The sequence below is a fragment of the Biomphalaria glabrata genome, chromosome 14 (assembly GCF_947242115.1).
Source record: "Biomphalaria glabrata chromosome 14, xgBioGlab47.1, whole genome shotgun sequence".
Lineage (NCBI taxonomy): Eukaryota > Metazoa > Mollusca > Gastropoda > Planorbidae > Biomphalaria > Biomphalaria glabrata.
In genome coordinates, this window is record NC_074724.1 from 27,771,454 (window position 1) to 27,796,717 (window position 25,264).

The following is a 25,264-nucleotide window of genomic DNA, read 5'->3' on the forward strand; positions in this document are numbered from 1 at the left end:
TTAAGACTAGGGTAAGTTAATTATAATATCGTCTTTTTGTTCCATCCAGTTGTGAAAATAAAAGTGGCAGATTGCATCCGAAAACTTCCATCTCTCATTTTCTTTATTCATTCCAAATTTGTTTCCCCTAAATATTTCCTGCTACGCTGTGTAATAATTATCATTAGCGTTGAAGTTCTATTATCACCCGATAGCTGGACAGACTAATGATAACAGTAGACATACATAACCAGAAATTATTGGAAATATTATTTAGAGCTGTTTACAGTAATTTGTTCTTTGTTTAAAAAGTTGATTTAAATGTTCTTTAAAAAGGTGCACAAAAATGTTACATGGTTTTAAAAATGTTAAGTTTATCGATTTTTTTGTGTAGTCTGTACACCGGATACACTCAAATAATTGCTATTTATAGATTTGCCTCCTATTTATGACAACCAATTGCCAACAGCTTCTTGAAGGTGAAGGTTATGTGTTGTGAATATGAAATGTTACGAGTGACGTAATTTATGAATTACTCAAAAAAACTTGACTATTTGAAAGTGGAAGAAGTCACTTTCAGTATGCCATAGTACGAACTATATAAGAATGAAGATCAAATTATTTGTTTCACTTAATTGGAGCCCACTCTGGCAATGATGAATTAAAGTTTTGACTAAAGCTTATATCAACTTTCTCAAGAGAAAGAAAAAGAAAGCTGCCCTATCAGCTAGCCCTAAAACAGATGCATATACATGTACGAACCGTGGCAAACTCTGCCGCTCTGGAATTGGCTTGATTATTCACTCCAGATTCTGCTCCGTCTCAAACCAAAACCATTGAATCATCTGGGCGCATCCATTGTCAATGTCACAAATAATGTCAACTCACTTCATCTGGTACACATTTTGTACAATTTATTTCTCCCACTTCGCATTCTCGAATCAAGTTGAAACTTTTCTAAATTATTCTTTGTCCATAACAATGATGAACTATTTTATAAATTAGTCGTAATTAATTAATTTTCATTATATATAAGAGTCATTACTAGATAAGGGGAGGTAAGCCTGGTGTAAAGAATAGGTCGTTGCATACAAATTTGAAACTTACAATAGATTGTTTTTAATAAGGAGCCTAATTGTATCACACACGCATGACAGATGATGATGAAAGCATTTCTTTTTTAAATAGCTTTTTTTTTTTTAAGAACTATAAGTGACAGACAGATGAACAGACACAAAACAGAAAATATCTTTTCCTTATGGAGGCCACTAAAACAGAAGAAAACACAGTAAACACTTCTACAACCAAACCCTTTATTTCATTTCATTACTGTTCAATACACATCTAAGAATGTAATATTGTTTTTAGCATTTCGAATGTCAAAACAAAACCATCAATAAGCATAAAACCATGTCTTAATGAGAAAAATGTCAAAGGGGGGATAATGAACTACATTGAAGATAAATCTGAACAACAAACTTAAAGAGACCACAGCAGAAGTATCAGTCTCACTTCAACCTACATAACCAGACATTTGTAAACAGATGGTATTCACTGTTTCTATAAATGTGCACACACACACAAATACTATTGTACATCAGGCCCTATAAGGAAGACATGAATAAGTTCTTAGTATAAATAAGTGGATACAAGTTAGATCAACTCAATAGTAACATATCAGATATGTAAGGAGAAGATTGCTAGATGATGTGAGGTCATGTTTTACATGTCATCTTTGATGTGTTTGTAAGTTTGAATGAGTGGAGCACACATCAACAATTTAAATTTGTTCTCTTTCTAAGATAACTTAAGACTCAGTAAGGAATGGGGCCAGGTTGATATCAAATACTGTGAGAAATGAACCAGGTCTGGTTATAAATGATGTTCAAACATACATTATTTTTGTGGGTCATCTTTGATATGAAATGAAGTGTTAGCTATAACTTTAATATGCTGATCAATAAGGCACATTTATCAGTTGTTCTCTGTTACATTTTTTTTTTTCACAAATAACTTTCTCACACAGGTAAAATTCTATCTCACTTCATTATTATATTATATACACATATCTGATTCGATATTTTAATGTGTGTCTATTGGGAGGGGGGGGGTATGGAAAGTTTCTAAAATTTATTCCAGTTTATTTGTACTTCACTGCATAATCTGGATCTAGATAGGACACAGCCTGCCAAAACAAGCTACCAATGTTGCAAGGCAGGCACTTGATTGGAAACACCCGCAAGGAAAGAGGGCAGGCCCAAACAAACCTGGAAGAGGTCAGTCATCAGTGAAGCTGAGGGTACTGGAATGACATGGGAGCAGATGAAGAAAGCTGCTCAGAACTGAGTTCGGTGGAGAGGTGTGGTTGCGGCCCTATGCTCTCCTGCGAGTGCACAGGATTAATTCAGTCCATAATCTACTTTTAGATCAATCTTCAGCCATGCTCCAACCTCTCCTGCCTCTCTGTTGGCCGATTTGGCACATTTTCTAAACTAAAGTTATGCTTGGAGGACAGATTTTCAGCTAAAGATGATGCTATCATCTTTGTAAACAAAAACTATATGGCTAAAGACAGTAAATACTAAACTATTAAACATACTTTCAATGAAAGGTTGCATCAAAATTAACTTTTTGATTTTGAAAGTTAACAGAAAACCTCCTCAAGACTAAAGTCACCATTTTCATCCCAGCTATGATAATGTATATAAAGAGACATTTCTTTAACAATTGTACAAGTTCCTTCTTCAAACAGATCAACAAAAAATATTATCCCCATAAGTAAAGTAAGTAATACAATTGTAGAGAAATGTATAAAATATAGATATATGTATTTATTACAATTTTTAGTTCAATAGAGTTACGTGTCAAAACAAAAACATTGTGAAGCAGATAATAGGCCTCATCAAAAGCAGTGGAAAAACAAAACAATGTGCACATAGAACGCTCAATAGAATGTACTGGTATTAATCATGATAACAATAAATAAATACCCATCAATTTGTGGCAAGTTTAATATTCTTATGCTGCATAAGAAGACTAAAATTGTTGTGTGATCACCAGAACTTTGTCAATTGCTTACACGTACCTAGAGAGTTTCACAAGACAATCGCAAACGAAAATAATACAGCAATAACCTCTGCTCTACACTACAAATATTTATATCAATTACTGAATCTGTTAGTTAACAAAACAAACTTCTACGTGGAGTAATTAATAAATACAAATTTTGTTAACACTTTAAAAATTACTATTTAAGATTTTGCGCTTCAATAAAATGAATAAAAAATATTTTTGTAAAACTTTTATAGGAACTTTTTTTTTGTTCAACTGAAACAATGCAAAATTTTAATGTATTTGTAAATAAATAAAACAGACACAAAAACTAGTCAAACAAACCCAGAACTAGTAAAATATACCCAGAATTAAACAAATGTTTTGTACGAAGAATGGATTTGTGCTTACAATTATTTATAAATAACCATCTTTTCAATGTTAAAAAAAATAACAAACAGTTCTTCTTCTTGTTTCACAGCTATGATACAAGGCTAAGGTGATATTCAATTATTACACTGTTTCAATAAATGAGTGTTAAAGCTTATGTACTGGCAACAATCATGGAAAAAAAAAAGATTTGTGCAATAGTAAGTGAAATCTTTGAGAAATGACTCAAAGAGTTAAATACTAGCAACACAGATGAATGCCAACTCATCTCATCTGTCCCTTGACTTTTGTTGTAGGGGTGCTGCGACAGTTGGTGTTACCTCTATTTTTCCGTGTCAGCAGTTGTTCTTAATAGGATAACGAGAGGCAACAAGAAATATAAAAAATTTTCTGAACGTTCAGAAAACTTGTTTGCCAGTAATTTCAGCACTTAACTGTATAGCTGAACACGCACACAATACTACATGTTATGTTCAATAATTATTAGAACATTTCCCATTCTTGTAAAACAAAAAAAAGATTATTAGATCTAGTAAGTTCTGCTAAGACAAACACAAATATAAACGACACATTTCATTAATTTGAAATCACTGGCCTTGATCTAAACATTGGTCCCTTAACTATTTCAGTTGCTAGAGTAATATATTTGGTGCGATTCTGTTATTCTTTATGCAATATGTTTGGAGACATCAAATGAAAACTTTCATAAGATGTGAACACATTTTCACCGGGAAAGCTAACAAAAAAACTTTACAACAAAATGAGATATTTTTTTTTTAAATAAATATTTTGTACAGATACTAAAACCTTCTTTGTAGAAATAAGGCCCTGGAAGTTTGCAGATTTGAACATTGCAACATAGACCCAGCCAGGACCTAAATATTCTGCCACCAGCTTATATTATAATAAGATAATTTAGAATATTCTTCTTAAGAGATTCTATCAACAAAAATAGAGTTCTGTCAAGCAAAATATAAAAAGAAATCAAAAAGTCTGGTCTAAAGAGAATACTTTGTATCCGTCGTCTTCCCCAACGTCAAGGTTACTGCTCATGTCCATCTTTAGAAGTGATAAAGTTCAAAAGGTCGATCCTGGTTGCAATCCCAAATATCATCTGCTTCTTTTCCACTTTACCACCACTTCCATCTACAGAAAAACCAATGGTTGAAGCTGTAAGGGAATGTAGTTATATTTGCTGTCATGCAAACAGTGGTTAGAATTACAAGTTAATGTAGACTTTGTAAAAAGGATGATGACGTATGAATGACAAACTTCATTTTAAAATATTTTTGTATTCACTAAACTTACAATCTTGTATTCACTAAACTTACACTGTCTTTGGTTATGTACAACTAGAACAAAATGATCCGTGTCCAACATCCGAGATAGTTGTCCTAAAGAAGTGTCCATATGGATCTAGAACAAAAAACAACACAAACTATTATAATATTGTTTAAGTTTATTGGCCCACTAAGCACTTATGGACATCAGCTTAACTGATTTCTTAATGTTATTGAGAAAGCTTTGGTAATTGATATAAATATAATGCTGTAGAATTATAAAATTAGTCAAACTTACATTTATATATTCCTTAAAAGTTTTATTTTCATTTAACTAATAAGAAAAAAAATGTCTAATCCTAACTGGTTTTCATTCTTATACCTCACTAAAGCCAATGCCATGACCTAGTGACCTGTTTCAAGCTAGTTATCTAATTACTTAATTTAGATTTGTTTTGTTTTTTTAATGGATTTTCAAGTAACTGATAACGAAATTTACACTTTAAAAAAATACCAACAACAAAGCTAGACAGGCCATAGAGTGGAACTCCCAGGGCACAAGAGGTAGAGGGAGACCAAAAAGAACATTATTATTATTATTATTATAGCTTTTATATAGCGCTACTTTCAAGCTTATAGCATGCTCAGGGCGCTTTGGTCCAATCTCATTTGTGGACCAGTGGAGGGGAGGGGGTATCTTGGAGTTGGTTTTATGTGCTGCCTTTAGGCGCTAAGTAAACGCAACTCTGCCCGAGTAGGGTGTCGAACCTCGAGCCCCCTTCTAGGTAGCCAAGACAAGCCAAGTTCAAGCGCACTTAGCCTCTCAACCACGCTTCCCAAGATGGCGACACAGTGTACTTAAAGAAGCCACGAGGACAGGAAAGAGCTTGGATGCCATCAAAAAACTAGCAAGAGACTGTGGAGAGTGGCGTGTTTTTACTGAAGAATGCAAAGGAAAGATGATGTTGATGATAATAACAAAATTTAAAATAATTTTTCCAGACTTGTGTAACGATTTGTGAATCAACAATACATTCAGGCAAAATGATAAGTGATTTAGAAATGTACAACAGATCAAAACTGTTGTTTTTTTTTCTATCTAGTAACAAGATCTACAAATCTAATCAAAAATGTTTTTTTTTCTAAACCAATATCTATGTTTCAAAAATGTAAATGACCTGCTTGAACTGCTTGTACATGACCTTTGACACTGGGTCAGTTCGTTTGGCTCTGTGCTTCACAACCTGTGCCATCATATTACTGACAGTCACCATGCCTAGAACAGCACTGCAATAAATCAAACAGCACTGCAATAAATCAAAGAGCACAGCAATAAATCAAAAGTCAGTTTGACATTATAAACTCAGTATCTTGCTGAAGCAAACACAGATGGGAAAGTGATTTTTACTTTGTAACTAAATGTAACTGACTCTAGCTTCCAGATTTACAACTTTCTTTTTACAATGCTAACAATGTTAATGCATTACTTTTAGAATTTTGTGACACTAAAGTCTCCTCTAATGAAGCTAATACAGAAAAAAAAAAGTTAAGAGATTTTTCAGTGTCAGATTTTAAACTTGTGAAATAAAAGTTCCCTTTTCAGACCTTGCGATCTATAAGGCAGATGATGTTAAGGTCATCTGTTACTCTGGCCAACAGTTAACAAGAACAACAACCACCAACTACCTTTACTTTCCCCAACTTAAGTCAGGGACCCATTAGAGTTGGGTGGACTCAGGGGCACTATAAAAAAGGTGAGACTAAAATCCCAGTCCAGAGATTCGAACTCAGGACCTCAGGTTTGGAAGCCAAGCACTTAACCACTCAGCCAATGTGCCCCCAAACTTGTTACATACATATGTAATCTTTGCCTCTAATAAGCACTTGTTGGTGACATGAATGAAAAGGCCAAATGAACTCATATAGCATAGCACTATGCTAATGTCTAAATATTCAAAAGAAGGAGAAGTGATGACAGTGAACAAGTTTATTTGGCCAGTTTCAAAGGAACCATTTCCTAAGGTAAGCGTTAATCACAAGTGTAATGTCCTAGCAATCAAAAGCAATCTAGACATTTTAATTTCACTGTTATGATATCTTTACTTAGCTTATTCTCACCCTACAGTTGCAGTTATCAACCAAATACAGAATTTAAGTAGTCAAAACAGAATAAATGTAAAATTATCCAAATTTAAGTAGTCAAAACAGAATAAATGTAAAATTATCCAAAAAATAATTTACCCTGAGTCATCCACTACTGGCACTTGGTCAAAGCCTTCCTTGTTTAGCAAGTCCAGTGTTTCTTGAATTGTGACAGTGGGCATGATGGTCAGTGGGGCCAGCAGGTTTAAGGCACTGACCTTCAAGTTCCACCACCTGTAGGAAAACACATGACCTAGATTAGGTATAAAGATTTGATAAAGATTGTCATGGTAACAGGGAGTCCCTGAATCCAAGGTGTCTGGTCCTACCTGTTTAAAAGATTATCCATTTTACGCAGTCAACTTAGTTACAACTGCTAGCCAGAATTTAGATAAGGCTTTTGTGAATCCATGGAAGTGATTAAGAAGTAGGGAAGTGGTTGGCTTTTATTCTAAGAGCCTTTAGATTTCAACACTGTTAAGCGAGGTAAGTCACCTGTCTCAATTGCTTGTAGGTAACAAAAGAACTTTTTACTTTATTGAAATGTTGAAGTTTAAGAATCATTGAAGGACCCTTAAGTTCTTATTTCAACCTTTAATTGTAAGTTTGTTTTTTTTAAATTGAAATATTTTTTTTTTTTAATTATTGAACTAGAACTTTTTTCACTGACTATTGAAGTTGGTCATTTTGTTTCTAATAGCACAACTATTACAAATGTTGCTATTTACTAATAGATTAGTAAAAATTATCCTACAAAAATATTTTAAAATTATTTATGGTTAGTTTTTTTGTTCTACTTAAAATAATATTCTATTTTATTTTATTGGTAAAATTAAATTTAAAATGTAAAAAAAAAAAAAAATACCCAGAAAACACAAACTAGTTAGAAACCAATTTGACATTTGTATAATCTTCTATTGCAAGCTAAAAGAACTAAGTTCTACAACTAACCTAACCATAAATTTGCTTATAATGTTTTCATGTCTTAGCTAATAAAACAAACCAGTCAGTTAGGACAACAAAAAAAAAACCACTATATCAGCATACATTCTATGACATACTAATAATTTAATAATTGGGTTATTAAGTATATATTTACTTTTTTTCTAAGAGCTACAAAACAAGCCTCAAACAGTTCAAGTTTAAAATATAAATAAATCAGAATCTGTAATGTTTGTAACCTCAACAACAAAGCAGAAAAATGGTGCTAAAGAAAATGATAAAATAATGTTAAATTATTCTTTTTTAGAATTTATTTATTTATGCACACCAGGATACATTGTAAATTATTAATTATATCCTGAAAGGCTCATAAGAGAAAAAGTAAAACCAATTACTGTCTGGGGTCAGCTATTACTTGTCTAGGTTCATATTTACTCTTCAGTTTGACTACATAAAAGATGAATGTTTAAAACAATAGTTCTATGTAAAAAAAAACAAAAAACTGACTTGCCAAATTATTCTTGAATTCAAAAGAGCAGAGTGAAATAAAAAAAATGTACCAACGGAGGGGAATGATGTTCAAGTCTGATTCTAAGTTTTAGGAAGTGAAAATGAACTGGTTTAAAAACAACAACACAAGAGTGGAGACAATAAAGAAACCATACAGCAGTTCAGAAAATAAAGAGTTGAAATAACAATAGAGAAGATGTTGACTTAAAGGTCTCTAGTAGAAAACAAAACAATCAGAATAGAGTTAACTGTGGATCTTTGTTTTTAACAACCCAAAATATCACAGCAATCATATACACTATACAACTACTTTCACTGATTGATGCTTATATATTGTAATGTTTTATGTTTTAATGTCTTATTTTTAGTGAACCATTTGCCTCAAGTTACATTCATCTTTCTCACCAGCATCAAGACTAAAATCAATAACACCACCAACCAATCTTCAAAACATTGAAGTCATAAGTTTTAAAATGTATTTATGTTTTCTGCCTACTAGCTCAGACTGTTCACCTCTTTAGTTCCTCCCATCCCCCTTTTTTTAAAAATCCATAGTCTAGGGCAGCAGTTCTCAACCTTTTAAGTGACCCTTTTTATATTCCCCCATGCTGCCGCGTCCCCCACCCAACGCACACATACAGCAATAGAAAAGTAGACAATAACAATCCATATTTTCAATGGTCTTAGGCGACCCCTGGCAAATCGTCAATCAAGGGGGTCGCAACCCACAGGTTGAGAACCCCTGGTCTAGGGTGAACTAACTGATGGTATTCCTTCTATTTTCATTTGAATTAAGTTTGTTTGAAAATGATTTCAAGAATTTTTTTACATTTGTATATTAGTATTTTTATCTTCCATGATGACACACATACACAGAACTTGGAGAAATCTTTCAGTCAAAGAAGATTTGATCTAATCTCATTTCCCTGCTTACAAAAACTCATCAACTTGAGAACTAAATTCTAGCAATAAAATGTGTCCGCTTTAAATGTAAACTTATCTATAAAACTAAACAAAAGCAAATAAATACTGATGAAAGTAAATTCTAGAATTGGAGCAAAACAAGAGAACAAAATAAGTGTAGACCAAAACAAATTAAATCATCTAAGTGAAGAAACAACAAAAATTTCTAAATAATTAAGGAATTTTCATTTTTAGTCTTTTTTAGGGAGTTAAAAACTTTATGTAATAAAGACATTTTATAGACATTTAAAAAGCACGCAAATTCCTTATAAAATACAGTTTAATCCGGTAAATTGGATTACCTCAAAATGTGATTTGGTTCTAATAACCGACTGGCTTGATAAATGAGATTCAACTGAATAACAGGATTTGTTGGGGTACTTAAGGATTTGGTTTGAATTAGCAACAGGTCTGATTAGCCAGTAGTCCAATTAACTGGGTTCTATTATAGTTTGAATTAATGTTGTTTTTTTTAAATTCACACCCAAAATGTACTACTGATACTTTATAAAGATTGTTATAAAATTCACACTAAAATAAGAACTGCAGAAATTTCTTTATGAAAGCAAAGTTACAAAAACCAATCAGCCGTGGTGAGTTCATTTAACCTGGTTAAAGCGATAAAGCAAAGTATAAATAAGAAAAAAAGTGCTACATCACAGAATTGATTTTTTTTTAAAGAAAGAAAAGTGCTTCAAGATTTTTTTTCTTTCAGTATTTTGGAGCTAAATTTAGATAATTTTAAATTTAGATAATTTTATGTTCTTTAAAAAGTAATCTTTGTTAGATACTGGTCATTAAGTGCACTGTAGTGGCGTCTGCCAGTTTCTTAATGTAGATTTATATTTATATAGATTCTGTCAAATTAGTACTTTTGATTCAGAAACTAATCCTAGCCGATACATATTGTTAATTATTTGTAAATTAAACTTCACTTTTGATAATTGATCTATTTACTTCATTTGTTCAGAATCAAATGCATTTTATAAAATAACAATAAGAAGTAATGGTGAATTAAGTTTTAACCCATAATGTTTTTCTATGTATAATTATATAGTATTTTTTAGCTTTTACTCACTAAGCTGAAGAGAAAGGGTGATTCAATCTTTTGTCTACAACACATTTTTTTAAATGTTAACAAAAAGCATCTACAAAAAGCCTTAAAACCAAATTTATACAATATAAAATGATTTTAAATTTCATTTTTTTTTTTAATTCTATTGGGGTAAAGAAAACTATTTTCTCTTCAATCACAAAATTCAAATGCAAAAAAAAGCGCCAATCTTCTAAGTTGAATTTCATTTTGCTAAAAAAATATGTAAATCTAAATGTTCAAATTCTAAATATTTCTTACCAATGGCTAGTTGAGATAAAAAGAAAAAAAAGTAAATTTGATTTGCAGCATTTGTATACCACAAACTGCACTTCTGATGAGGTGATAGCATTGTTAAAGTATGGATGAAGCAAAGAAAATGAAGGGAAAAAAAAAACGTTTGTAAATTAAAGGTATTTTCCATAATTGTAAGCCACATAGCAAGTTAAATATCTTTTAAATGACCAAAGACTATCCCGAGAATGAACAAATGAAGACGAGATGTTATCTATGTTGCACAAAAAGTAACAAGCTTAATGCTTCAGGATACAACTGGTTAAGTTGTACTCACCAGTCTTTGGATGGTTCTGTTGGCTCCAGGTCCAGAAAGTCACGCTGGCTCATCCAATCATCACTGAGAAATTTGGACCTGAGCAATGTGGAGAAAGGAAATTCATAAACCATTATTCAAAGGACTGTCAGAAGTGTAAAATAACAGCACAGAGACATTTAAGAGCGATAATAGATCCCATCATATACACTAAACATCTTTTATTACTCAAAAGTCCCTTTACCAGTCAATAAAGAATACACATTTAGTCCACAAAATACACCAGCAAGTAGAACCTAAGTCTCAGAAATAATCAAAGTGTAGTGTACCTTCGTTAGACTCAGGCCAAGAGTTTGGGAAAACTAGAAGCTAACTACGGTGACCGAAATGAAAGTCTACAAGGCATGAGTTATCAGTACAATGCTGCATGGCAGTGAATCATGGACCACCTACGCAAAGCAAGAGAGAAAACTGAACTCATTTCATTTGAGATGTCTCTGTAGGATCTTGAAAGTCACATGGAAAGAAAAACTGTGCAATACTGAGATCCTTGCGCGATCAGGTATTCCCAGCATCTTTGCAGCTCTCAGACAACGCCATTTGCGCTGGCTTGGACATGTTCACCAGATGGAGGACAAGCGCATCCCGAAAGTGATTCTCTATGGACAACTCGCGACTGGCACAAGAAAAACTGGTTGACACCACCTCCGTTACATAGATGTAATAAAACGGGACCTCAAATCAGTGAACATCAATACTGACAATTGGGTAGTGTCACAGATGCCATTATAGATTTATTCGTATATTTCACATTTAAAAGCTTATGTGTGAATAGAAATATAAACCCTTGACTGAGCCTCAGGAATTACCCCACAAATCTAGATCCTTGACAGCGCCTCAGGTTTTACCCGAGACGTAATTACGATGTTGCAAATCTATTGGTTGATTTGAAAATAAATAAAGACATTTTAGCGCCAGAGAATTGACGAGAGTAGAAAGAACGCCAGTCGATGAAAGAATTCCCTAGTAGACAGTCGCGTTTCCTAAGAGCTCTGATTTAAAGCCTTTGTAATGTTATTTGTGCTTGTTGATCTGTAACTTGTACATAAGCTGTACTTACGTTTTATATTTAAATAAAGTTCCAGAGTTGTGTTTTAACAAAGAATCTTTTATTGTGAATCCTAGATCGTCATTTATTCAACTATTTTAATTCAAGTGAAATCCCCGGCACCACAGCCCACGTTGTGACAGGTAGACATAGCTCTAGACCGCACCAGATGGAGAGAGAGTGACCAAGAAAGCTATGGACAGTGAAAGTACATGGGTCTCAGCTCAGGAAGAAAAACATACAATCCGAAAAATGGCCTGCTCCTTTACCTCCGAAGCAAAAGCCACCTTAACCTGCCCTTTAAAATAGGGTTCCACAGCCACATGAGGAAGTGTGCTCTGAGATGAACCATAGTTGTTCTACGACTGAAGGAGGCCAATATATAGTGTACCTATTCTAAACAAAAAAACCAATAACATTTACACTTACATGTAGTTTCTAATTGAGTCTGGGAGAATGACCACACAGCGCTGACCTTTCTTCAAACCATAGTCTTTGATGGCCTTAAGAGCACAGTACATAGCTGAGCCACTGCTTCCACCTAAATGAATGAATGAAATGTCAGACAAAAGAAAGTTCTACATCTCAGTTTTTCTTTCAGATTTAAAAAGCAGGAACAAATGAAAATACTGTATTCTAGTCCAAAAAGTAAATATGCTGCGTGTCCAACTGATTCGTACAACCTGGTCTGATATATGTACACATGTGGGCCTAGTCTACAATAGTATGTCATCAACTACTCTGATGTCACAAGGAAACCCAGTGACTCTTTCAGATTAAAGCAGAAAAATTAAGCCAGAAAAACATTAATTACTCAGTTATTGAAAATAAAAGAATCTTTTCCTTATCTGTCAATGAAAACACATAGCAAAAATTGAGTTTCCCTTGAAGGTTGGTAACAGCCTCTTATTGAAAGTTAAAATTAGCCACATTATGTGCATTTGTTAGTAACACACACATGCTTTTTTTGAAGTAGATATATTTACATTAACTCTAATAATACTGAGCGCCTAAAGGCAGCACGGAAAACCAACTTCTAGATACCCCCTCCCCCCCACCGGTCCACAAATGAGATAGGACCAAAAGAGCTCTGAGCATGCTATAAGCATGAAAGTAGCGCTATATAAAAGCTATAATAATAATAATAAAAAATTAAATCTTATAAAGAGTTTCTATTGAAAACAAATCATATGTTTATATGAGATGATAAGTGTACTGACCACACAGAAGTCCTTCCTCACGCATCAACCTACGGGACATAATGAAAGATTCTTTGTCAACACTCTTGTACCATTTGTCGACAAGCTAGAGTAAAAAAACAACTATCATTATTTTTAGTATTGGGAAAAATGCTAAACCATTCATAATTTTTATAGAAATATGTCAAATTTAACATGCTTGACCTATGATGTAAACAACACATTTCCAACTATCTTTTTATTTTAAAAAGTCCTCTATTCTGTAAATCTCCAAAAATAATAAATTATCTATTTCACAAATTTAATTTACTTAAAAGAATCCAAAACTCTTGAGTCGAGGTGTAAAGAGGTTATAATAGATAATCTGAACCAAAAAAAAAATGGCTTGGGAAAAGTTGCACTGGCCTTCAAGATGAAAGTGAATTAAAAAATTTTTTGAAATAAAAAAACAAGTTTAAAAAATACTAGTAATAGATCCTCTGCTATATCATCTATAACAATGTCCATGAAGAAACATAAGACAATGTAAGTACACAATAATGTAATTAAAAATGAAGATGAATCTCAAATAATTCTTTGCCATTAATCTTTCAGTGCTTAGATGTATGCACTCTTGAAGACCTATTTAAAGCAAAAATAATTTTTAAATGTAATAAAAGACTAGCAGTTCTAAAACTGTAGGCATGGTGGCTGAGGAAGAAAAGCTTGGCTCCTGAACCAAGAGGATCTCAGGTTTGAATCTTGGTGAAGACTTGGATTTTAAATTTTAGGATTTTTTAGGACACCCCAATGTCCACCCAACTTTTATGGGTGCTTGATATTAACTTGGGAAAGTAAAGTCGATTGGTCTAAACTTGCTAACCATTGGCCATAGATTCAGATTGTCTTTAGATCATCTGTCCTACAGATTGCAAAGTATAAAAGGGATACCTCACTTTTACTAGTTCTAAACTAAGTGCTGTTTTGCTCTGCACACTAGAGAAATACAATGAAATGTTTTATTTTACAATGCACTCATTCAAATCTATTTTTAAAAATTACTTGGGGTGAAGCTTACACAAGGTACTAGGTTTGACAAAGCTTTTAGTTTTATGTACATTTTATGTACACACACACAAAAAACACATTACCTCCCTGGACAATACAGTTGGTATAAAGTCATAGCCAATGCCTTCCACCTCGTAGAAGGAGATGTCACTTCTATTCAGAGTTTCAGGCTGAGCCAAGATTGAGCCAACTGGATCAATACCAACTACCTAAAAAAAAAAAGAAAAAATATATATCAATAAAAGTAATAATAAAACTGAAATATAGCTTGAATAGATAAAAAAAGTTTCAATTTATTCTTAAAAAGAATAACTTGTTTAACATTTTCAAATAATACTTAAGAATATGGTGTCTAGGAAACAAACCTTGCAGTCTGGGCACTTGGACTTGATCTTCCTAGAGACACCAGTTAATGTACCACCAGTACCAGCAGTAAGTACCACCATGTCAAGTTTGCCTGAAAATATTTTTTTGTCATGTTGATGGGAGATATGAATACATATTGAACACTGACTAAACCAGACACTCACAACTTCTGATTCAAAAAAAAAGTTTGTAAAAAACAAGAAAAATAAAAAATACTTTTTTTTTATAAAACAAAGCTTATATTTAGATTAGTTATATCCATTAGTTTGGATCAGTCATGTAATTAAATTTATAATAGATTTAGACTAAATGTGTGCGATTACAAATATTTTACCAATTGTTTTTGTTTAGCGCTATTTCATGCTTTTGGGTTTCTCAATACACTATGATCCTATCACTGGGGGGTTGAGTTTTGAGTTTAGGCACCAGTTGTAAAGGGGTAGGGGGGAGATAGAAGGATGTATCTGAAATATCACTTTTAATTGCATTTATAAAAAAAAAGTGAAGGATTTGAATTCGAAATAGAGGGCTAAACCTCTTCTAGCCAATCCACTAACCACTATGCCAGCTAATCGCTTATGAAAATAGAAGGTTTTGTATTGTTAGCATCAAACTTTAAGGTGGCTACCTACAAAGTATAAATGGGAGTAATTCAACTTATACCATCATATCTGTCAAGAATAATTTCTTTCCCTTGTTTGAGATAAAAAAATAAAAAAAAATTACTTAACTAATTGGCTAATTTTAAAAAAATTGATTCTTGTGTTTTAGATAAAAGAAATAATTGTGCAAAATTTCAACATCAAGATTAGGTTTCACAGAAATAGTGTGCACACACTTTTACCAGACAGAGTTGATATTAGCTTTGTAAAAAAATTACTAGTATGTAAATGACTGAACATTCTTAAAGTAATTATAATTTAAGTAAGACTTAAGCAAATAAAGTAGGTGAAGGTATCATTCAACATGATTATTAACTAACAATAAATTTGAAAACTTGTTATATATAATGCTGTGCATAATAATATCTGACAGTCACAATATAATAATATACAATTTTTTTTTTGTTAATCCTAGTAAATGTATTATTTATGCATATTAAATAATAAGTAAAAAAAATATGTATAATCCCACAGATTTATAGTTGTTGGTCTAGATCTATTACAAACCTGACGACATGACTGATCCTGACTAGCTGATACAGCTATACGTTGTAGAAGCATTGCTTTTTTTTTAAACAAGTACTTACCATCACAACCATCCATATTTACTTACCATCACAACCATCCAATATTTCTTCAGCTGTGGAATCAAAGTGTGCTATGGGATTGCTAGCATTCCTATACTGAAATACAGAAAAAAAAAAAAAAAGAAGATTTCTTTTCTTGTTAAAATCAAGACCCTAACATATAACTGCATTAAAACTAAATAACTGCTTTAAAACTCAACCATAACAAAAAGCTTAATCTGTTTCAGTAGTTCAATTGAGTTCATGTATATAAATGACACAAAGTGAGCATAGCATGTTAATCCTTTTTGAAAAGAAATGGTGTTTTCAGGTAACTAACCCACCTGTGCTGGATGTCATAAAAAAATTAAAAGTAAGCAAATATAACAGACGTGGTAGCTGGGTAGCAAAGTGCTTGGCATCTAGGTTCCAATCCTGATGAAGACCTGGGATCTTAAATTTTTAGGGCGCTTCTGAGTCCACCCAGCTCTAATGGGTACCTGACATTAGTTGGGGAAAAGTAAAGGCAGTTTGTCGTTGTGCTTGCCACATTAATACCTATGGGCCACAGAAACAGATGACCCCTCATGCCTTATAGGTCACAAGGTCTGAAAGGGAACTTATGCAAATATAATGTTCTAAAAACAAACTTACAAAGTTTTTAATTTTCATGGGTTACAAAACAAACTAAAACAAACCAAGTATTTAATTTTTATAATTAAATTTTTAAAAATGTATAATTAAATAAATCACACTTTTGGAAAAGAGAATCATAACTTGCAATTTGTAAGTGGTTCAATGAAATGTTGAAAATAAAGTCTGCAAATACGCAAAGTTACTATATCATTGTCACTCACCTGGTCAAGTATGTGAGAGTTTGGTATCTCTTCCATTAGTCTCTTGGCCACCCCAATGTGAGACTCAGGTGAATCAAAGGATGCACTGGTGGGTGTACGAACTATCTCAGCACCCAGCGCCCTGAGAACATCCACCTACAGTGAAATTACAAGCCATACTAAAAGTCACCATGGTTACATTTTCTAAGCTCCCATATATGAACAAAGTTTTACTTATATTTGTAATGATTTCATTATTTTTATTCTATAACTCTATCTCAAAAATCTGATGAGATTTAGCCAAATCATTTCAATGGGGCAGAGGTGTTGAGTGGTATAAAATTTTTGGCTGCCAAATTTCAAATCCTATAGGAAATAGCAATTTTAAAAGTAGTTTTGTTTAAGGACATAATAATCTTTATTTCTGAAGACCTAGCCTTGCAGCTGACTTTTCAAAGCAAAGCTTGGACTTCACGACCATCTTTGAGATCTTAGAAAATGAGATTGCGCTTCGTATCTTCAACCATGAGGGAGGAGCGATATACATATGATTACATTGTTACTTTCTAAACATTGTACCTTTTCCATGCTCATCTTCTCTGGCATAACAATGATGCATCTGTAGCCTTTCACAGCAGCTGCTAAGGCCAGACCAATACCTGAGGACAGTACAAATGTTTGAGTGAGTCTCATAGGCAACTTAACATTTCTGATAATGAAGCTCACATGGAAGAAAAAAGAAAATCCACCCAGGCAGAAAGAGTTGATATAAGCTCTGTAAAAAGGAACCTCTGAAAGATGCATTAATCTTTTATTTTCAGCTATGATCTTCCCACAGAAACTGAGACTGCATCAAGGTAGCATACATAGTAAGTAAAGTAGAGGTACTCTTTTCAGACTGTGTAATGTAAGGAGAAGATAAGTTAAATTTCATCTATTTCTATGGTCAATGGTTAACAAGGGTGTCATATGGCCAGCACAAAAACCAACTAATTAGAGTCATGTTGATGCAGGAGCATCCTAAAAATCCTGATGCTTCCACCCAGTCTTCACCTGAATTCGAAACAAGATCCATAAACAAAATAATATAGAATAGAAAAATAGACTTAAAGAATACCTGTATTCCCAGAGGTTGGTTCAATGAGAACATCTCCTGGTTTGATCTGTCCACTCTTCTCTGCATCCTCCACCATACGCATACCAATCCTGTCTTTGACTGACCCTCCAGCATTGAAAAATTCACACTTCACCACTGTATATATATTATAAAATAAATGACTTGAAAAAAAGTTGAAACTATTTTTGGATGACTACAATATGACCAAACCAAAGAAAGAATAGGACAAGCATTAAACTATCAAAGTAATTTTTCTTTCTTTTTTTTTTCTTATCAATGATGATAAGAAGATTGTAAACTAAGTTTGTTATTTTTCCTCCTCTGCAATCATTTCAATTTCCTAGAGGGGCAGTACACTGGCTCTGTAAAAACTTAGACGACTTAAAAAAAAAAAGGGTGGGAACCACAGATTGCCCTGCCATAATGAGAAGAAAGTAGTAACATTGTGAACAAAATCCGAAAAGGCAAAAGATTTATTTCTGTTTACTGTTGAACTAATCTCTTATTTGATACCACCATAACCTTTTACCATGGGCAAAAAAAAAACCCAAAACATTTAAGCAGAAGGACTCAGCACTTGAGTCATAAAAATTCAGATCTTTGTTTCAGTAACCAAATAAATAAATAAATACATACATATTATTAACAAATGGTTTGCTAAAACTTACACACTTCACACTCGATGCCTTCTTTGGCTGGAATGTTGTTCAGTCGGACTAATGGTGTGTTGCCAATGTTATACAAAATGTTTGGTAAAATCTTTGGTCGTTGTTGCCTGAAGATAGAAAAAGATTTTCAATCGTTTTAATAAGAATATATGAGATATAATGACATAAAGAGAGCCCAAGAAATTAACTTGAGTTTGTACATTGGGTAAATAGTTGTAACCATCATATAAAGCCAAGGCAATGTTTTTTGCTAAAGTAAAGGAAGTTGGCAATGTGCTAGCCACATAATACTCTCAATAACCATCCATCCCAGTGGCGCTACAGCCCATGGAGGGCTCTGGCCTGCTTTAACACATCCTTCCATTCAGATCTCTCCTGGGCCTTTCGTCTCCACGCCCTAACCCCAAGCTGCTTCAGATCTGCTTCCACGTCATCTATCCATCACATTCGGGGTCTGCCTTTGAGTTGCCTGCCTTTTGGTTTTTGCCTGTATACGATTTTCGCCCCTCTGTTGTCTGACATTCTTTCAAGGTGACCTGCCCAACGTAGTCTGTTCTTTTTTATTTCGTTCACTATTGGTGGGTCTTCATATAATTGATATAACTCATGGTTAGTGCGTGTCCTCCACCCTGTTTCATCCTGTATGGCACCATAGATTTTCCTAAGGATTTTTCTTTCCCAAGTGTTAAGTAAATTTTCAGATGTCTTTGTCAGTGTCCAGGTCTCACTTCCATACATTGCTGCTGGTCTTATTATAGTATTGTATATTATTTTCTTGGTTTTACTTGAAATCATTTTGCTCTTAAGTAGATGGTGGGTGCTATAAAATGCCCTGTTGCCTGCTGCTATTCTTTCCTTTATTTCTGTTAGTAGGTCATTTTTGAAATTAATAGTACTTCCTAGATATTTGAAAGTTTGGACGTTTGGACCCTAACCCTAACCATCAGGCATGGAAATACCATCTGCACCATAGATCACAAAGCCTGAAATTGGTACTTAATTATTACTTCTCAATAATGATTAAATCAGTGAATATTGGATGATGATATAGTCAATCTAAATGCTACTAATCCAAAGCTAATTGACAGATAAATATAAAAAACTAATTAATTTTTAAATGAAACAAAAGGCAATAGAAAAAAAGATTTCTTTAAAAAAAAAAACACAGCTTATTTAAGGCAAAGAATTGCTAATTACTGCCATTTATCTGAAAATGAGAGATTAAATCCATACATACATACATCTTTCTCAGTAAGCAACATTTATTCCCCTTATTTCAATAGAAAACAAAATAATTAATCATCAATCATTCATTAACTAATTGGTTAATTTTTTGAATTGATTCATGTGTTGTCAGGTTCAATGAAGTTTCAACTTGAGCCGGGAATCGGAAATGGGAGAAAAAACATGTTCAAACTTTTTATTAGACTGATAAAGTGAGTTGATATAAGCTTTGTAAAAAAAAATTTACTAACAGTCCAATGTGTCTATGAGGAGACTGCTCCAAAGGGGTATCAAGAGTAAATGTACATTTGCTAGGCAGATCTGGGCGTTTCCATTCTCTAAAAATGCTGGTTGATGATCCATCAATCTTGTTATCACCAACAGGACAACTAGTTTTGGTAGTCATGTTGGGATGTTACACTGAATGGGCTGCTTAAAATAAATGAACAGTTTAATTGATTAAAAATGTACACCAATGAACATGAACTTTTCAAATGTAATAATCATATAAGGCTTCAAATATTGTCAACTCTTGTTAACCATCAGGCCTGCTGTTTAAATTTGGACTAAATTCTAAAGTAACGAAACATTCTTACAGTCTAGAAAATGTTTGTATAATTGCAGCAGCAGGTTATTAGGACCACAATTATTGCAACCAGATGTCTGATTTACATAAATCTAAAACTATCCTAGACAATGATGCAGATCTAGGTGGGGGGGGGGGCGGGGTTGGAAAAAATATCTGATCCAGTAGGGAATTGGTGGAATAGGCGCCATTATCTTGGTTTATCACTGGAAAGGATTTTATACTGCGAATAGGCGTGGACTTGGAGCTCTTCACCCCAAGCCCTATTTGAACATTACCAACCAATGATACAACCATAAAATGTGAGGGAATAATACATTACAGGGCCCACTACACCTCAGTCCTGGATCTGCTTGCTATAAGCAGCTGAAGGCAGTGCTAGTTACAGAGAGTTTTCATCATATTCCTATACTGTTCGTCTTCTTCATTCTCATTTTTCATGTCGGAGGGTTCAGATCAGTAATCCTATATCTGCGAGGAACCATGCAGTGATTTCCAGATCAAGCAGTTCTCTGTATAGTTTTTGTTCTATAGGAGGGTTTTTAGGCCAGAGTCTAGTTTGGGCCTCTTGATATAGTATGCAGCTTTGAAGGACATGGTCAGCATTCTCTGGTGATGCTCCACAAGGGCAGGTTTCGCTCGTCACGACTTTAAGCTTCTGGAACATATGCTGTCTCACTCTGTTGTGTCCGTTTCTGAGTCAAAAATTATGCGTTGGTCATGTTGAGATAGCTTATGAAATAAAAGCCACAATTCTTTTTCTGTGTAAGTCACCACAACAGCAAAGGGTTTAATGATGTCTGCCCCATGTATGGAGTGGTGTGCAGACTTTTTTACTGGGTAGCATGGTCTTTTTCCTATCTGCAACCAGAATGAGATAATTGGCCTACACCTAGTTCCACAACTAGACATATCCACGGAAGTGCCACTTTAAACTACAGAAGCTGGAATTGCCTGAAACCTGCTAAATCTTCTTCTGCTGGTAAATTTAGCCCTAGTCTTTATCTTAGGTAAAACTTTACATCGAAGGCCCCCTTTGAAGAATGTTGCACAAGTGGTCGTCTATCCTTAAGTTCACTACCAGCAGGTAGCATAGTGTTGACAGTAGTACAATGTAGTAGTTCATGATAGATCTAGTCATTCTAATTATATAAAACTCTTTTGATTTATATTAAGTAATACATTTTGTAGGCTATAAAAAAATAAGAATGAATTTATCTTTATTTTTTCATTTGTTTGTTGTTTTTTTTATATCTATGTCTATACTAGATTCATAATTTCTACATCTATATAATATTATTAATATAGATATCTAACTTAATATTTATAATAAATAGTGGAATAAGTAGATCTATGCAGAAGATCATATGACTATAATTATAATAATAATCTTTATTGTCCGTAATAGCATATATATAATAGACATTATAGGTTTAGAACTAGATCTACAATATATTAATACTCTTATAACCCTATTGGCGGAGCAAAAGGGTTAATGTGTGTGCAGCCTACTGACACACACGACTCAGGCCAATCACAATGTTAGTCAGCCATGAAGTCCGTCCTGGTCGAGTCCTCAAGTGTTATGTACAAGTCCAGTAAGAAATAGAGACAGTAGAGTTCAGTACGGTAGTAGTAGTTTATTGTGTTGCCGATTGTGTCATATTGGCTGTTTTAATTGACCATTATTAAAGTACCAAATTATTTGGAGCTCTTGTTGTCAGGTTCTTGTGTTGATGTGTTTAGCAGATTTATTTTATAGCCTAAATAATAATAATTAATATATTTAATATTAGCTAATAATATTAGCCTAATATGGATCTCTAGATCTAATACTAATAAATAAATTTAATAAATATATAGACTACTACATTACAATTACATCATTACTACAATTAGTTGAATTAGTACAATAATTATAATATAATACATATCTAGATTGTCTAGATCTATATAAATACTATATATATATATAGTCTATATCATCTATTAGATCTATAGTATATATTAATTATTATATTGAGTCTGAGAATAATCTAGATTGACTAGATATCTAGATCTAGTCTAGAGTCTAAAATAATGGGAGATCTGGAATCTAGAATCTAGTCTTAGAAGTAGGCTAGATATCTAGACTAGATTCTGGATAGTCTATATATATATACTAAAATCTAGTCTAAATTTGTCGTCACTATTTAAGAATAAGAAGTCCTAAGTAAGAAATGCAGTGAGTTGAGAACTTGAGTGAGACTGAGTCTGAGTAGATCCTAGACTAGAATAGATGATCTACTTAAAAGACTTAAAATAAGTTTAAGTTAAATCTACTATTTACTATCTAATGATTATCTATAGACTATTACTAAATCATAATGACCTAGAATAGTAGAATCTAGACTTATTAGTATTAGACCTAAATCTAAATATAAAGCATAGATTCTTTAGGTCTAGATTTATATCTAGCCTAGTGTTAGATCTAGATCTAGTCTAATTTTCTGATAGATTTATTCAGACTATTCCAGAATAGTGATCTCTTAACCTCTTAATTAGATCTACTCTTACTGTTTAGTGTTGAGGCTCTAGTATCGAATGCCACGACACGCCTCCAATAATACAGTTTTTCATTGGATGATTTCTAGATCTAGAGCAAGACAGAGCGCGACCTGGATTTAGAACAAATATTGTCACATTTGTTTTCGCATTGCAAATTTATTATCATTATGTTATAATTATCTAGATCATCTAAATCTATATTTTTAGATTAGAGCCTAATCAATTCAACGCATAGGCCTAAGTAGATCTATCCATGCTATCGAAATCTAGATTTTGTTTTAAATGTACATATATTATAGGCTAGCATTAGTAATTGAATTAGACTCTTGATAAAATTTAGATTAGTTTTAATTTAATTTTTTTTTAGGAAAACTGGCAAGAAAAATTAGATTATCTTATGCTACTTGATCTAAATATAGACATAGACATAGATTTCATAGAATTCTAGAATCTAGCTCTAGACGATAAAGTATTATTGTCAACGTAATCAAAACAGTTCCTGGAGGCTAAGCTAGTTTTACCTAAACGTTACTTTTCCACACTAAAGTGACAAGAATTATTTTTTTTAACTCCTTAGATCAAAATCTATATTGATTATATAGCCTACATAGTAGTTTATAGCTAATAGATCTAGCATATTTAGACTCTACATATTTAATTAAAATGCACCTTCGAAAAGTTATAGATCGCCACTCGTCAGCGTTTCTCAAACTGTGGTACATCCAACTAGGGGACTATATATATATATAGGCCTATATATATATATATATATATATATATATATATATATATATATATATATATATATATATATATATATATATATATAAGGTATTAGGTATGCATGTCGGTTGTGTCTAATTTATTTTTCAATGGATACAATTTTTTGTCTATGCATTGCAGTTATAAGTCAATATTTAGGTATTAACCAAATGAAAATAACATTATTACCAATATTTCAAAAATTAATATAATTTAATAGGAGTGTCGATTGTTTTATCTTTTTAAAGTTTTTAGTAGGGCCTTTTTTATTATATTTTTTTTTTGTATATCGATTTCGCAAAAGGCATCTCTAAAATAATAAACTTAAAAAAAAAAAATAAACAAGTCACCTATATACGCCACCCCTGTTAACTCAATTCTAACCAATTTTACACTATTAGTAGGCTACTGTCTACGGTCGAATTTTTCTTGACCGATTTGCATCGATGTGTGGATGTCTCTTGAGTAAAAAAAAAACAACAACAGGTTTGCTAGAAAATGTCTTGCTCAAGATGATCATGCCCAGTACATGAGTATCTGGAATGCCCTTTACATTTTAGCATTGAGTACTATAATATTGACCTATGCCTCTTCGACTTACACCTGCGATTTAAAAAAAAAAAAAAGGATGAATGCTGCGCTCTAGACTACAGGAGAATGCATTTCAACATCTCAGAATGCAATAAAACGCTTGAGGCCCGGGGATCTGTCCCGGTTGCCAATGTGGGACTCTAACATCGCTTCCCCAAACTCTTAATTCAATTTAATGTTGTTTTTTTCAAAGTTTAGGGAAGGAGGGTCGTTACAAGTAAAAGTTTGAGAAACACTGTAATAGATCTACATGAATCTCTACTACCCGGTACTAAACATAGGTTATGCATGTTATCTTTTTTTTTTAATTGAATTAACTTGACAAATTAGGTATACCTGTACAATAATTGATTTTTTGGTCCATGTAACGCCTACATAGGTGGAATATGTTTTAATATTGTGATTAGAACAGGGTCTTTAACAGGAATAATAATAATGATAATGATAAGATTTTTAAATAAAGAGAAACATAGGACACATAATTTAAAATAACTTTTTTTAGGGGGGGGGGAGGTGCAAAAGATCATTGTTAAAATAAATTTGAAACATTGTCAATTTAAAAGTGTACTAAATCAACCTCTTTGACTAATCCAGGGGCGGACTAAGTGTCGAAATCGGCCAGGGCATTTCCATACAATCGGGCCCATAAATTACCTATCAAGTGATGGGCATCCAAATATAGGCCTACCTGTCCTCAAAATCATTATGTTAAGTTAGAGTGTCGATAATTGTGAGCTCCGTATTTGAAAAAGGGCCTTATGTTGCTTTTTTATAGCCCAGGGTGAAGCCCACTACTAGTAGCGCTGTCTACGGATGTAGGCTATTACGTTATCTCGGAAAGTTTACTAGAACAAATTAGTATTACACTGTAGAGTGATTTCTTTTAAATACGATACTCGGATGTCCGCTTTTTTTTAAAGAGAATATTATAAAACCTTTATCAATTTAATACTTAGTGGCATCCATGCGGACCTTTCGATGGCCCAACCGGCCCATTTGGGTACCGGCCCACCGGGCATTTGCCCAAATGCCCATATAGCCAGTCCGCCCCTGGACTAATCCCACATTTCAAGCTTCATCAGGAA

General features: G+C 33.1%; 1 protein-coding gene across 5 annotated transcripts; it reads right to left on the minus strand.

The window, feature by feature from the left end:
• Positions 1 to 1,272: 1,272 nt before the first annotated feature.
• LOC106072866 (cystathionine beta-synthase-like) lies at positions 1,273 to 22,992 on the minus strand. Of its 5 annotated transcripts, none has more exons than XM_056010183.1 (16): positions 22,836 to 22,992; positions 19,945 to 20,122; positions 18,470 to 18,576; positions 17,802 to 17,936; positions 17,264 to 17,343; positions 16,706 to 16,840; positions 15,896 to 15,965; positions 14,620 to 14,711; positions 14,338 to 14,463; positions 13,229 to 13,313; positions 12,438 to 12,549; positions 10,922 to 10,999; positions 6,942 to 7,076; positions 5,879 to 5,987; positions 4,752 to 4,836; positions 1,273 to 4,590 (listed from the first exon to the last, which is right to left on the minus strand). In XM_056010183.1, exons 2-16 carry the CDS (start codon positions 20,097 to 20,099, stop codon positions 4,463 to 4,465), a joined length of 1,632 nt encoding a protein of 543 aa, XP_055866158.1. In that variant the 5' UTR covers positions 20,100 to 20,122; positions 22,836 to 22,992; the 3' UTR covers positions 1,273 to 4,462. The 5 variants fall into 5 exon arrangements, with proteins under 5 accessions (XP_055866158.1, XP_055866164.1, XP_055866159.1 ...); XM_056010189.1 differs by having other exon boundaries at positions 1,273 to 4,566; positions 22,836 to 22,991; XM_056010184.1 differs by having other exon boundaries at positions 19,945 to 20,125; positions 22,836 to 22,939.
• Between the last annotated feature and the right edge of the window lie 2,272 nt (positions 22,993 to 25,264).